Raw genomic sequence first — 14,936 nt, forward strand, 5'->3', positions numbered from 1 at the left:
GGGCACTAATCTCTATTCACTGCAGGAAACAGTGGGCAAAATGTTATGAATATGTTAAAAAGAACATCACACCAGATGGCCTTAGTGTTTCCTTCTGGTTTTCATAATCTATGTGTCTGAAAATAACTCATGCTTTTTAATGCTTTGAGTGGATGGAAGTTTAAACATCCCGTGAGGCCCCAGCTCTTTAGGGTAATATATTCAGTTGCTTTGATAAACTCCGAAATATATGCAGAAATGGCCATGTTGTAGTTAACAGCAACAAAAATATGTGGGAACAAAAAATACTTTATTCATGAATTATCAAACATCACATGAGAAAGAAGTACATACAAACAGCTGGGCTAAATCCACATGTCCACTGATAAACAAAGAAATGGGGCCTGCAACAAAATGTTGCAGTATGGATTGTCCTTGGTTCCAGGCTACTGTTTCCCCTCTCAACCCAGATTTCCATTTCCCCCATTTTGTGGCTACTGAAATTGCTCAGTCTTCATTTAGGGGGTTTCTCTCCCCTTCAACTCCCCCCCCCCCTAAAAAAACAAAAACATTTTTTGTCCTTTTGCAAAAATTTGGGTTTATTGCTTTTTTTAAGTAGCTCAAATAATGTACAGACTGCTCCCCATCCAGGATCTCCAAGTGGTTAACAGGGGATGGGGAAATCAACTCCAACGTGTTTAAAACCATTCTGCTGTATGGATGGTACTGTTCTGGCTATGGGGAGAATTGAAATTGCTATTAGTATAGATCAGCCATCACCAACCTGGATGGACCACAACTCCCATCAGCCCCAGCCAGCTGTCATTTATGGGAGCTGTGGTCCAAAACATCTGGATGGCACCATGTTGGCGAAGGTTTGTATATGTGAACGCCAGTGGTCAACATATGGAATAACAAAGATGAGAATATTATGCAAGTCTCAGGCACAAAGTTCACAGACTGAACATTTATGCTGCACTTAACATAGATGAAAGTCAGTCAGGTTTATCTGATAAAAAAACACTGGTCATCACAAAAATACAGAAAAGACAGTACTGATATACATTTCAGCACTGGGAGTCTGGGAGCCAGTGCAATTGGCCCAATACAGGTATAATATCACCTTAACACACATTCTCAAGTCAGTAATATGGCATCTGGGTCCTGTACTAACTGCAGTTTCAAAACAGTCTTCAAAGGCAGCCCCACACAAAGCACTTTACAGTAGTCTAAATCACTTGGAAGCAACCAGAATATGGATAATGGAGTCCAAGTTAACTGGTATGCCAGTTTCCAAGTTTGAAATTTCAAGGACAGCTCTGGCTGCATCTGTTTGGATCTCCTGCACATGTAGTCATAAAAAGTAGCTGCCATTTGTATGTGTTATAAATATATAACCAGCTTCAGTGGACCAGTGCTAATATGGTTATTTCTGAACAGTTGCTTTCTGTATCGTCAGTGGTTTAACCTCTGCATGGAAACCAGCTGTTTGCCCTTGTGATCCGTGTAACTCTCTTGCTATTAGGGTCAAACTCATGTTGATTTGTTCCGCTGAAGAAGTAAAAGAATCCTATAAAACAACACAAAGTCAAGTTACTATAAGTTACATGCAGGAAGAAAATATGAAAAGAAAAACATGCTGAGGGTATTGGGAAACTCTGGCTAGTGCAAAATGCAATGGCTGGGACATTGGCTTCATGGGGCATAATAGTCCTGCAGGGGGTGGAGAGATGGTGAACACGAAAGGGATAATTTCCTGCTATTGACCCTGTTTGCTGTCAAACTAACTGCTACATCTGCATAGCACTGGGTGACAGCTCAGAGGAGCCTCCTGGAAGACAATGGCCATCGATAAGCACTATCTTATGTTTGGCAGGGGGTTGGACTGGATGGCCCTTGTGGTCTCTTCCAACTCTATGATTCTATGATTCTATGATCTTATAGGCACAACATTTATAGATCTGCTGTTAATCTCGTGGAAAGGGGATAAAATGGCATAATTAGAGCTGCAACTTATATGCACAGCAAACTTCATATCATGATCCAGATAAGTATTAAAATTTCATAGATAAATTTTGAAGATCCAGCCTTGGGAGTTACTCATTATTATGGTGCCCTTTAGACCTTGATTAGCAATTAGGGGCCTATTCTATGGTTTAGTTTGGGAACAGAGGGAGGTTACTGACGCTTCAGGTTACAGACTCTGCTAACCCAGAAATAACGCTTCAGGTTAAGAACTTTGCTTCAGGATAAGAAAAGAAATTGTGCTCTGGTGGTGCAGCGGCAGCAGGAGGCCCCATTAGCTAAAATGGTGCTTCAGTTTCAGGTTAAGAACGGACCTCCAGAACGAATTAAGTTCTTAACCTGAAGTACCACTGTACTGAGTCAGAACTTTGGTCCATCTTTGGTAGGAGTTTTTCCCAATCCTGTGCTGGGGAATGAACCTCTGAACCTGGGATCTTTTGCATGCAAGACAGATACTCCACTTCTGAGTTATGGGATGCTTGACTGGCCATCAGGGATGTTTTTAAAAAGCGTTTTGATTGTGTTTAATGTTGCAGTATCTCTTGGGAATACAACCTCCATCAGAATCAGATAAAGGGGTACAGAGATAACCATAAGTGGTTTGGAACTTCTGGATTTGGATATAGACAGAGGAGGGAGTGTGAAGAACTTTTAGCTTAATAATAATAATAATAATAATAATAATAATAATACATTGGCTCCCAGTATGTTTCCGGGCATAATTCAAAGTGTTGGTGCTGACCTTTAAAGCCCTAAACAGCCTTGGCCCAGTATACCTGAAGGAGTGTCTCCACCCCCATCATTCAGCCCGGACACAGAGGGCCTTCTTGGTAGTGGCGCCCACCCTGTGGAATGCCCTCACTTCAGATGTCAAAGAAATAAAGAACTATCTGACTTTTAGAAGACATCTGAAGGCAGATCTGTTTAGGGAAGTTGTTAATGTTTGATCTTTTACTGTGTTTTTCATATCCTGTTGGAAGCCACCCAGCGTGTCTGGGGAAACCCAGCCACATGGGCTGGGTATAAATATTATTATTATTATTATTATTATTATTATTATTATTATTATTATTATTATTATTATTTGTACCCTACCCATCTGACTGGGTTGCCCAGATGCAATGGGTATATCATTGAATCAGCTTCCTACACCCCTGGATGGAGTTGCCCCCTTTTAAAAAATGAATAATAAAATATGGGTACTTTGACCCAGAGCATGGGAATTTCCTGTTTCTACAGGAAGGTTCACACCAGGCTGGAATCACTTCATATGACATCATGACAGGTGCTACTTACCATTATGCTGAAAGGCAGCATCAACCTTCCCATTAACACCTGGGATGCCATCTCTTATTTTCGTGGGTTTCTTGTCTATGGTTTGGCTAGCTTCATCGTATCTGAGTCAATAATAAATAAATAAGGAAGGCATTTGTACACGAACAAAGCACTATTTGAGATAGCAATGCTTTTTGCCCATCATCTAATATTCTTTTTTTTGGGGGGGGGGTGATTTGTGAATCCCTGAGCAACACCCATCTTAGAACTGCTCCTTCCTACAGCCATGTGGGAAGAAGCCATGTGATCTCTGGCTGTCACACTCATGCAAATCACTGCTAGAAAGCACTGGCTGTTTTTGTGGGTGGGTCTCATTCAATGCTACTTCCTCTGCAGGCCATACCTCATGAAGACACCCCAAGGGTCTAAACCGGCTCAAATAAATGTGTGGAACTTAATCCTGGGGACAGCCCATGAGGAACATTCAATTCTGTCAATCTTCCCAAAACAAATGGGACTTGAACAATAAAAGAGAGCAATATATTTGAATCTATCTATCATCTATCAATCTATCAATCTATCAATCTATCAATCTATCAATCTATCCTTTGTACTTTGGGCACCTCATGAGAAGAGAAGACTCCCTGGAAAAGACCCTGATGTTGGGAAAGAGAAGGAGACGACAGAGGAGAAGTGGACGACAGAGGATGAGATGGTTGGACAGTGTTCTCAAAGCGAATAGCATGAGTTTGGCCAAACTGCAGGAGGCAGTGGAGGATAGGGGTGCCTGGCGTGCTCTGGTCCATGGGGTCATGAAGAGTCGGACACAACTGAACGATTGAACAACAACAACAATCTATCTATCTATCATCTATCTATCTATCGATCTATCATCGATCTATCATCTATCTATCATCTATCTATCATCTATCATCTAACATGCTTGATCATGTGGTTCTTCTGAAGCTCTTTTCAAACCAGCGACGAGTATCTACCAACTGCATCTGACACGATTTCTTACCTCCAGTATCTGTCAGATGAAAAATAGTATGTCGTTTTTTCATTGCTATTGTAAAAAGCTGCATCGATTTTCTTGACGTCTTTTGGGAAGCCCAAGGTATGGATGCGCTTGGGGTAGCCAGGAAGCCTGGAGTCTCCTTTCACGGCCCAAAATTGGTTGCCTGAGATGAAGCAGGTGAGGGAACATAGTTTAGCCAACGCTTTTCAGTGGTGGCAATAGAAGAAAAACAACGCTGAGGACAGCATAGGAGGTGGAAAGTGATTTTTAGGGTGGGGGACAGTGCGTGAGTGAGATGTGCCTTCCCTTCCAATAACTGCAGGGGTTCAGCAACAGGGTGGGCAGAGGGGGGGACTGCATTAGCACCCATCCCTGCATGCCTCTGATATTGCTCATACCAGTTACACATGTGGAAGAAATAGGGGGGATTGGATGCCAAAGGAGACAAGGCTCCCATACCTTTAGTAGTTGTGAAGAAAAAGTAATTAGGACCAGAGGGAGATCCTGAGTCAGACTTGGTCTATACAGTGCCAGATTTATGTATAAGCTAAACAAGCTATAACTTAGGGCCCCACTCTCTTGGGACACCCCCCAAAAATTAAAGGGAAAAAACTGGACGTACATTTCCAAAATATAAAATAAAAAAACAAATAAAATAAAACCAACATACAACAACAGTGTAGGCTCCTATGATGTAAATAATGGACCCTGCCTGCTAGCCTGCTCCCTAAAATATCACTGGTTTGCTCATTTCTATATATAGGGTGCCTATTAGGTCCATAAATTACCATATAGCATATATTCAACACAAAAAACAGTGACAATTTGTTGTTGACAAAGGACAGCTGGGCATATAAAGGGCCCCATTACCTTCAGTAGCTTAGGGGGCCTCATCAAACCTAAATCCGGCCCTGAATTAAGACCAGAAGGAGATTCTGAGTCAGACTTGGTCTATAGACCTCAGAGTTGTCTACACGGTCTGGCTCTTGTCTTGTTCCGACATGGTTTTCTCCCAGCCCAACTAAGGGATTGAATCTGGGATCTTCTGTGTCCAAAGCAAATGCTCTACCATTGAGTTATGACCCTTCTTGTAACAGCTACAACTTTTAAAGGGACTGAAACCACTGTCCCCTTTTTTGCATCAGATCGAGGGGGGAAATGGGCAGGCTAATCCTCTCGCTACAGCAAGCGCATGCCATCAATGCAGCGCCACTTGCTTGCCCATCTTCGTTTTGCTACTATCTGCAATCGCCAAGATGGAGTGGGCTGAAAGCTCTACAATCATTTTTATTAGATTTTTCAAATATAGCTTTATAACAAAACCAGATACATTTACATATACAGAGATTTCTCTGAATCTCGCGACCCACCTCCTCAGTGGGTCCTAATGTCCAACGTTTTCAATTGTGTATTACATCATAGTCTATGTTTCATATCTATCCATATTATCCATCGTATTTTTTACATTACAAGTGCAATTAAAATCCTGCTAATGTTTTCATCTGCTTATAGTGGTCTGGGCTGAAAGCTCTAAATAGTAAATGTGTAACAGCATCATCATTATTTTTTGCATCCTTACCTTTAAAAAGAAACGCCACATCTTTATCACTATTTTCAGAAACGGCGTCAACTCCCGATGTTAAAAATGGCCAGAATGTGGAAATTAAACTAAAGTCAAGCTCTGCATAACGCGGGTGCTTTCGCCAGAAATACCTGAAAGAAACATATACATTTATTTTATATAATGTGCCTGGGGACACACTGTTTTTGTACTTGTACCATCTAGACAGCATGATGATGGCAACTTTTCCCCGGTAAGTGAGGAGAGGGGCTTAAAGAGAGGAAATGGAATGGAAAGTTGTTTGTGTGTGTGATAGAAGAACCCAGTTGCCAGGGAGCAAGTCCCATTGAAATTACTTCTGAGTAGACATGTATAAGATTGTACTGTTAGGATGCACTCCAACCAACACTAATCTGGGAGTGAGCCACATTGACTTACTTCTGAGAGACATGGCTAGGATTGAACTATGAGTCATGTTCCTGCATTGCAGGGGGTTGGACTAGATGACCCTTCCAACTCAACAAACCTGCGTTTAGATCTGATTGTAATTAATGGGCCAAGTCCATTATGGCCACCTTAAGCCCCATTCATTTCTATGGGACTTGGGCACAACTTACTTTCTTTGGATGGTAGGGGGCTTAAAGATTACTGTCTTACTTGTCTTTAAAAAACAACATTTCTCCCCGAAAGTTAGTGACAGCATCAAACGTCAAATGAGGATCACAGGCAGTTGGTATTGCAGGTTGGGTTGGCCTGGCGGGTACTGTTGGTATATCGTCTTCCACTGGGTCCTCCTCAGGTGGGTTAGGTGTTGATCCTTAAAGATATTGAATAGTCTGAAATTAGTAGAGCACGGCCTTCTTTGTCTGAATATAAGAATACTCAAACATTTGCACAAAGAACACTTCCTTAATTATGTGTTGACATTAATTTGCACAGAGCATGTGTAAACAAAGTTTTTAGCTAGCAGGACCAAGAAGAATGTATTTCTTTGTAACATATCATTAAAGAGTGGCTTTTACAAAGACCAACATAAACACCAGTCAACTTTCATTTCCCAAAAGTTATTAGAGGCTACACTATTTTAGATTTTCTCTCTCTCTCTCTCTCTCTCTCTCTCTCTCTCTCTCTCTCTCTCTCTCATATATGAAATTGTAAGGATGTTGTCACATTGCAGTTTGCTTAGCCACAGATAGGTGGCACAGAGATCTACAGCATGTCACGCTGCTGGGCCAGTGGGTGGGCAGGCAGCCCAGCCAAAGAGAGAAGGGAAGGAGAGTTCTAGAAGATGGACCAGCAGGCTCAGGCAAGGTGAGAAGGACGGGACCAGAAGATGGAGACACAAGCAGGTGGGTGATCCATACAAACCACAGGATTATGGTGGTGGAGTTGGTGAGGTATAAAGGGTGGGGTTCATGCATGAAGTAAGCAGGACACAGCCGTGTGTGTGTGTGTGTGTGTGTGTGTGAGAGAGAGAGAGAGAGAGAGAGAGAGAGAGAGAGAGAGAGAGAGTGAGTGATGCTTGTACCTCAATGAGGTACACCTAGTCATATAATTGTTTTCTGTTAGGAAACAGGTAAAGATGCACCTTTTCCAGCAAGCTGAGTGAAGGGAACTGTGATTCGTAATTTATGAATAGTTTGATGATGATGCTTTTACTAGGAGTTGTACTGAAATAATTGCTTGAGGTTTGTGAGTGTGTGTGTTTTAAGGTTATTACGTTGTCAGTCATCCTGTGGCCTTTCGAAGAAGGTATTACCAATTCCTTAATTAGTTAATAAACTGAACATAAATTACCATAGAGGAATTGAATGCCTTCGATATCGTCCTGGGAGAGAACATCTTGAGTGAGCTGGGGGTAGTTATACACTGGGAACATCACGGCTTGGGGGTCCTGGGAATGGTAGAGCCCAAGCGAGTGGCCAAATTCATGAGCAGCAACAAAAAACAGGTTGGAACCTGAAAGGCAGAAGAGAAACGCATCACGTCACAGATTTGCATCTCCAAGGCCAAATGGCCCATCATAGCCCAGCATCCTGCTCTCACAGTAGCCAATCAGATTCCTATGGTAAGCATGCAAGAAGAATCTGGTAGCAACAGCACCTACTGCAGCAATCAACACTCCTTTGTAGATTAAAATGTTAAAATAATAACACAGTTGCTTTTTTAAAAAACAAAACAAAACACACCCCTCTATCTGAAGAAGTGTGCATGCACACGAAAGCTCATACCAAGAATAAACTTAGTTGGTCTCTAAGGTGCTACTGGAAGGAACTTTTTTATTTTGTTCCCCCTCTAACAGTTATAATCTGTCTAAGCACACTCTGTCTCCCAGTGTTGCTCAGAAGATATCTTATAACAACTGAGAGCTTTCAGGGAAATACGGATTCAAATATTGTCCACTATAGTAACTTCGCATTTCTGCAAGCAGATGGCAAAAGTAAGATGTGATTAAAAAATCCCCCATCCCCATGCAAACCACAGTTATCTATAAGCACTCTGTAGAGCATAGAGGCTGACTGATTCCCTGCCTCCTGAACCTTGTTTGGTGCACAGAGATTTGAAAAATGTAAGACAGCGGTCTCTCTTTCCTTTATGAACTTTGCTGTTGTTGTCTAGTTGTTTAGTCATGTCCAACTCTTCGTGACCCCACAGACCAGAGCACGCCAGGCACTCCTGTCTTCCAGTGCCTCCTGCAGTTTGGTCAGACTCATGTTGGTAGCTTCGAGAACACTGTCCAACCATCTCATCCTCTGTCGTCCCCTTCTCCTTGTGCCCTCAATCTTTCCCAACATCAGGGTCTTTTATGAACTTACTTAGTAGCAAATGAACATGTCTGAGTCAGCTGACACCACGTAATTCCCCCTCTAGATGTATACGCATACTTTTGTGTTTGCAATTGGAGATAGGGATATCACACTAGATCTCCGATATGACATGGCAAATCTGTGTGGTTTTTTGTTTTTTTTAAAAAGTTTTCCATTCTTTAAAATTACCTTCCAAGCTGTTGGTCCATTTTTCGTCCTCGTCAAAATGAGCATCTCCTCCAATACCTCTGCTGGGAGCATAGGCGTGGGCAACAGTCCCGCCAGGACCATCAAAGGGATTGAAATCGCCATGCTCTAAGTACACAAGAAGAAACAGTTGGTTGCCCATTGGCCGGCCATAGTTGCTGAGCTGCACTTACAGTTATTACTCAGCAATTGTGCCTCCGTTCCAGAGTTTCCAGTTGCAACATCATCAACACACTGATAACCCCCTTCCTTCATAAAACTCTGCTGAAGCTTCACAAAACATGAAGCAGGATTTTACAAAACAAGAATGTGTGAAATACGCTGTAACTATTTCTAGCATGCTAGTAAATATGTCAAAAAAGGTCATTTATGTATGCCACTACTGCGGCCCGTGTTTTGTTAGCCCAAAAATGGAAAACGAGCGAGGCCCCAACTGAAAACTTAAACTGGTGGAATATGCACAGCTTGTGGACCTAACTTACAGAATAAGAGAATAAGAACATACAGTGGTGCCCCGCTAGACGAAAATAATTCGTCCTGCGAAAATTTTCGTCTAGCGAAGTGGCAATGCAAACCACGTTTTTGCTAGACAAAAAAAAAAAGGCGAAAATTTTTCGTCTTGCAAGGCAGCCCCATAGACTTTTTCGTGTTGCGGGGCTGCCTTCCGCTAGACGAATGCCTTATGAAGAAGTGTGCATGCACACGAAAGCTCATACCAGGAACAACCTCAGTTGGTCTCTAAGGTGCTACTAGAAAGAATTTTCGATTTTGTTTGGTATCTGAAGAAGTGTGCATGCACACGAAAGCTCATACCAGGAACAAACTCAGTTGGTCTCTAAGGTGCTACTAGAAAGAATTTTCGATTTTGTTTCGTCTAGCGAGTTTTTCGTCTAGCGAGGCATTCGTCTAGCGGGGCACCACTGTACGTTTAAAGAAGAATGCGAAATGTTTATTGAATATATGGGGGGGGGGTTGTGACAGCATTAAGGTAAAGTCAACAGTATAAATAAGTTTTGATGGTTGTAATAATGGAATGCTGAATGATTTAGTTTATATAAAATATGCAGGGATTTATGTTATGCAAAATAAACGATGGAAAGAGAAGAAGGGAAGTCATTGATATTTTAAGGTTGTTTAAATGAATATTCTAAATTGTAAAACAGAAAATTTAATAAAAATTATAAATAAAAAAACCAACATGTAACCCATGAAACCAGATATCGCATAACACTAATGCAACATGGAGCACCAGGCACCTCCAGTTTTTCCTGCCTTCTCCCTGCCCCCCGGCACTGCAAAAACACTGCAAAAACAAGGTGTTGCATGTGATGTCCAATTGCTAGAAAAGCTACATTGGAAGATGCTTCAGTTTGGGGCATCACAAGTTGTTCAGAAGTACTGTTAGCAATTGGTTCAAGAGGAAGGGCCATAGCTCAGTGATAGAGCAACTGGTTTGCATGCAGAAGCTCCCAGGATCGATCCCTGACAGCTCCTGGTAGGGCTGGGAAAACTCCTTCATGAAACCCTGGTGAGCGGCTGCCAGTTAGTATAGACAGCATTGAGTTAGATGGACCAATGGTCAGACTCCGTAAATGGCAACTTCCTTTCTAAACGGCCTTTGCTCAGTATACCTGACGGAGCATCTCCACCCCCATCATTCAGCACGGACACTGAGATCCAGCTCTGAGGGCCTTCTGGCGGTTCCCTCACTGAGAGAAGTGAGGTTACAGGGAACCAGGCAGAGGGCCTTCTCGGTAGTGGAGCCTGCCCTATGGAACACCCTCCCATCAGATGTCAAGGAAATAAACAACAATCTGACTTTCAGAAGATATCTGAAGGCAGCCCTGTTTAAGGAAGTTTTTAATGTTTGATGTTTTATTGTGTTTTTAATATTCTGTTGGGAGCCACCCAGATTGGCAGGGTATTATTATTATTATTATTATTATTGTTGTTGTTGTCATATGCATCCAGAGTTTCTAGGTTGCCCTTAATATATTTAATGGGTCAACCTGTTCCCCCCTTTTTTACCTCTTTCAGCAAAAGTGATCATAATATCTGCATCGCCGGCTTGAACGGGTTTGAATGTCAAGGGTGTAACTCGGCTCCACACTTTAAACGCTTTCGCAATCTCTTCGTACACATCGCTTGAGTCCATATCTGGCGTGTGGTTCACAATCCTTCGAAAAAGAAGGCAGCACAAATCAAAACAGAAGCGGGCTATCATGGTTAATCACTATAAAATGTGTGGATTTCACCCTTAAGACCCGATGCTGAAAGGTTACCTGTAGGTCAGGTCTGTCTTCTCCCATTTGGGTTGTCCCGGAAAGAAGCCAAAACCCCCAACATCTGGGTTTCCACACCTGGGTTTCTGAATCGCCTCCAGCGTATTAGAATCCAGGTTGCCCGTCACCTGGAGCCCCATGAATTTTTGCATTTCTTTGATTTTTTTAACCAAAGGGCTGTTGGCTTTCTGTCTAAAAACTGGTTGCCCATCTGATGTGAAGTTGTAATATTTTTCCAAGTACTTCTGATAAAGAATGAGAAACGCGCACATGTATTTATTTATTTTTAATTAACAAATGTATATTCTGCTTCATAGCATAAAGCCACTGGTGTGGTGTACAAGATACACAGATTGAAACACAGAAACAATAAAAACCTTTTCAAGAAATGCTAGGAACAAACAGCTTCTGCACATATAAAATTGATGTTCCATACATGATGCCGGGCGGTTTTCTAATTTTGGCTGCTAATTGATTGATGTGCATATTGTTCAAAACTGCATACAAAGATGTGTATACAGTCAAACCTCGGCTTCCGAACACCTCTGTTTTGGAACATTTCGGCTCCCAAATGCTGAAAACCCAGAAGTAACTGCTCCAGTTTTTGAACAATTTTTGGAAGCTGAACAGCTTCTGGGGAGTTTTATTCTTTTTTCTCCATTGCCAACCGCCCTTTGATCCTCGGTTATCAAACGTTTTGGAAGTCGAATGGTCTTTCGGAACGGATTACGTTCAACAACCAAGGCTTGACTGCATGTGAAATTCACACTGAAATTTTAAATTTTGATGATTTTTTTTTAAAGTGTCATAAATTGTTGCGAAAATGCGGGGAAGGGGAATTTAAGACTGGAAAGAAATGAAAGAAAAAAATGCACTGAGAGAAATCTGAAATTGACATATTTCTCCATTGCTAGGTTTTACATGCTAGCAAGGTCCATTTCATTTTTGAAACATAGCAATTCTATGCAGTGATATCTGGTTAAATTCTCCGTGCCAGTATACCTAAAAAAAAGAAATCACAAATGCAGAAACTTCCTTATAATTCTGCAGTCTAGATTCTAAAGCACCTTATGCTGGTCTGCGACCATAATAAAGTTTGTTGTTGACTGTAAAGTAAATCCATAACGCTAAACAATAAACAACAAAGTTTTACTTAGAGTAGACATATTAAAATTAATGGAGAAACCTGGTCTGAACAAAGACATTGACAAAGCTATCTTTAGCCATCTCACACCCTGCCTTTCCCTGCTAGACCAATTGCAGCCGTTAACAGTCGTCAACAGGTTTTCCACACCTATCAGCCAATCACCCATTCCCACCACCCTTCTGAGTAATACCCCTCCCCACTCCCTCACTATATTTAAGGGTCTGGTGACTTCCGTTTCAGTGTGTCTGAAGAAGTGTGCATGCACACGAAAGCTCATACCAAGAACAAACTTAGTTGGTCTCTAAGGTGCTACTGGAAGGAATTTTTTAAAAAAAATTTGTTTTGACTATGGCAGACCAACACGGCTACCTACCTGTAACTAAAATTAATGAGGCCATGTTCATTAATTTCAGTGGGTTTGCTCTGAATAAAACTTTGTTAAAGACCACCCTAAGTCCAACAGAGCGCACAATGCATAGGATTCTCGGGAGACCCGCTTTCCTCCTTGTTATTGATGGACAAATAATTTCTATCCAGTGCTTTTTTTCCTTAAAAAATAATAATAATTTAGGGGTACTCTCATTTTGACTCAAGGAAATCACCATTTTATAGTTCAAATCGGGAAAAATAGATACAGTAAATGGACAAAAGTACAAAGATTCAGAAAATGTTTAGGGGTATGCGTACCCCTGTGTCCCCCCAGAAAAAGCTCTGTTTCTATCCCATCACCTAGCCACCATTACCTGAACGAGCTGCAGGTTTCCTTCTTTTCTTCCTTGCGAACTGACTGGCGCTGCATATGCCACTGCCAGGCACAGCAGCATAAAGCAGATGGTTTTCATTCTGAATCCAGTTGCTCCTTTACGCACGTTTCAGTTTCCAAAGCTCAGTCTTTGCTCCTGTTTACTGTCCGTCCCTGCTTATATAGCATTTTTGAGGCTTCATAAAATAAGCTGCGTTCTGACTCAGTTAAGAATGTTACCCAATCAGCAGGAGAGGGCATGGAAAAAGAGAGAGTATGCTTTGGCCTGGAGATAGTTGCTTCACTCTTCACCTTGGCAGATGTTGCAATCTTAAATAATTTTGTTTTAGGAAACCGTTGCCTACGTTTGTCCGTCGATTAGCCGCAAGGATGCTGACAGCATGCTTCAGGGTGACAAATCATTCTTCATTTTTTATCCGAGACTTCATTAATTTTATTTCATGGGGCACAGACAAGGTGGCTCTTGTTTATAATCCAGAAATAGGCATATACATTTATTTGATTCTATTCATTTCGGACCAATTCCTAGCTTGAAATGACTGGTTGTTTTAAAATGACACACAATCAGATGAATCCAGACTGCTGGAACAAATGCATTTCAAGCTCAAAAGGGCTGTCAAAATGACACCAAAATATAATCAAGTGAATTCAGAAATGAGAGAGAGAGTGAGAAAGAAAGAAAGAAAGAAAGAGAGTTGTTTTAAGTTTGCTGCATGATTAGAGAAGCCATCCTGGTTTCTGAGTATGGAGTTATCCAACCCCTGAGCCATCTGAAAGCAATCCTGTATAGCAAAGTTTTTTAAAATGTTTAATGTCTTTGTATATGTTGAAAGCTGCCCAGAGTGCTGGGCCAACCCAGTAAGATGTTGTGGGGTATAAATAGTAAATTTATCATTATGGAATGGGACATCCCTATTTCCATCGGAGAAATGTTGGAGGGTATGTGAGCAGGGATTTGAACCCTGGTCTCCTGGTTCTTAGTCTAAGGTTACTAGACTTTTTTCAAAGAATTTGGGGACACTTTTTTTAAAAAAAAGAGGGGGGAGGAGTTATTAAAAATAATAATTATTATTATTAAAAAAGAAGTAGTATCTTCTCTTCTGTGGTCTCCTCTGTCGCGTGGCCTTCCTCTGGGCCCTGGCCTACTCTCCTGGAGCGTTAGCCACTGTGGAGTAGGCTTGGGTCGGGCCTGGGCTCTGCCACATGTCCTTGCCCTCCTGGTGCTCTCCTACTTTTCCTCCTCAGTGGCAGCAGCAGCGCGGCAAGCTCGGGGCTCCCTTCTTTTTGTCCTTCCTCTTTCTCTCTCTTCCTTCTCCTTCTCCTCTCCTCCTTCTCCCTGTATCGGCTCCAGGCAGTCGGCCGGGCGCTCTCGCACCTGGCTCGATTTGGGTCGCGGTGTGTGTGTGTGTGTGTGTGTGTGTGTGTGTGTGTCAGCGGTTCCGCCTGTTGACGTGCCGGGTGTCCCCGGTTCCCCCTTGGCAGTGGCAGCGGCAGTCTCAGCAGCCTGGAGCCAGACTGATAGCGCAGTTGGCTCTGGCTGGCTTCAGGAGCTGCTCGCTGCCATGGCACCCGCCATTTTGCCTCACTGGAATTCCCCATATGATGTGTCTTGTGCCGTTGAACCAATCACACAACATTCATTCCCTACTAATAAATCTACAACACCTAAAATATAAATCCAGGGACATTAAATGAAATCCGGGGACATTCCGGGGATGGATTTTGTCCGGGGACAGATTTGTAAATCCAGGGACTGTCCCTGGGGAGCGGGGACGTCTGGTAACCATATCTTAGTCTGACACCACTGCAATATGCTCTGTTTATATAACTTAATAGCTACAAGGACACCTTACGTTAAGTCCTCTGGCCTTC

The 14,936-nt window shown here is 42.2% G+C and overlaps 1 protein-coding gene across 1 annotated transcript; it reads right to left on the reverse strand.

The window, feature by feature from the left end:
• Window positions 1-268: 268 nt before the first annotated feature.
• On the reverse strand, window positions 269-13,280 carry LOC117045280 (stromelysin-1-like). The gene is made up of 10 exons (XM_033146190.1): window positions 13,045-13,280; window positions 11,155-11,399; window positions 10,901-11,049; window positions 8,855-8,980; window positions 7,656-7,817; window positions 6,516-6,675; window positions 5,877-6,010; window positions 4,301-4,460; window positions 3,301-3,401; window positions 269-1,549 (listed from the first exon to the last, which is right to left on the reverse strand). Exons 1-10 carry the CDS (start codon window positions 13,141-13,143, stop codon window positions 1,443-1,445), a joined length of 1,443 nt encoding a protein of 480 aa, XP_033002081.1. The 5' UTR covers window positions 13,144-13,280; the 3' UTR covers window positions 269-1,442.
• Window positions 13,281-14,936: the final 1,656 nt, after the last annotated feature.

The sequence above is a fragment of the Lacerta agilis genome, chromosome 4, assembly GCF_009819535.1.
Source record: "Lacerta agilis isolate rLacAgi1 chromosome 4, rLacAgi1.pri, whole genome shotgun sequence".
Lineage (NCBI taxonomy): Eukaryota > Metazoa > Chordata > Lepidosauria > Squamata > Lacertidae > Lacerta > Lacerta agilis.

Coding starts and splice junctions, on each gene's coding strand:
- LOC117045280 (XM_033146190.1), bottom strand. CDS start 13,143: ATGAAAACCATCTGCTTTATGCTGCTGTGCCTGGCAGTGGCATATGCA. Junction 8,981..10,900: donor GATCACTTTTGCTGAAAGAG/GTAAAAAAGGGG, acceptor TTGTGTACTTAG/AGCATGGCGATTTCAATCCC. Junction 1,550..3,300: donor TGCTGCCTTTCAGCATAATG/GTAAGTAGCACC, acceptor GTTGTTTTATAG/GATTCTTTTACTTCTTCAGC.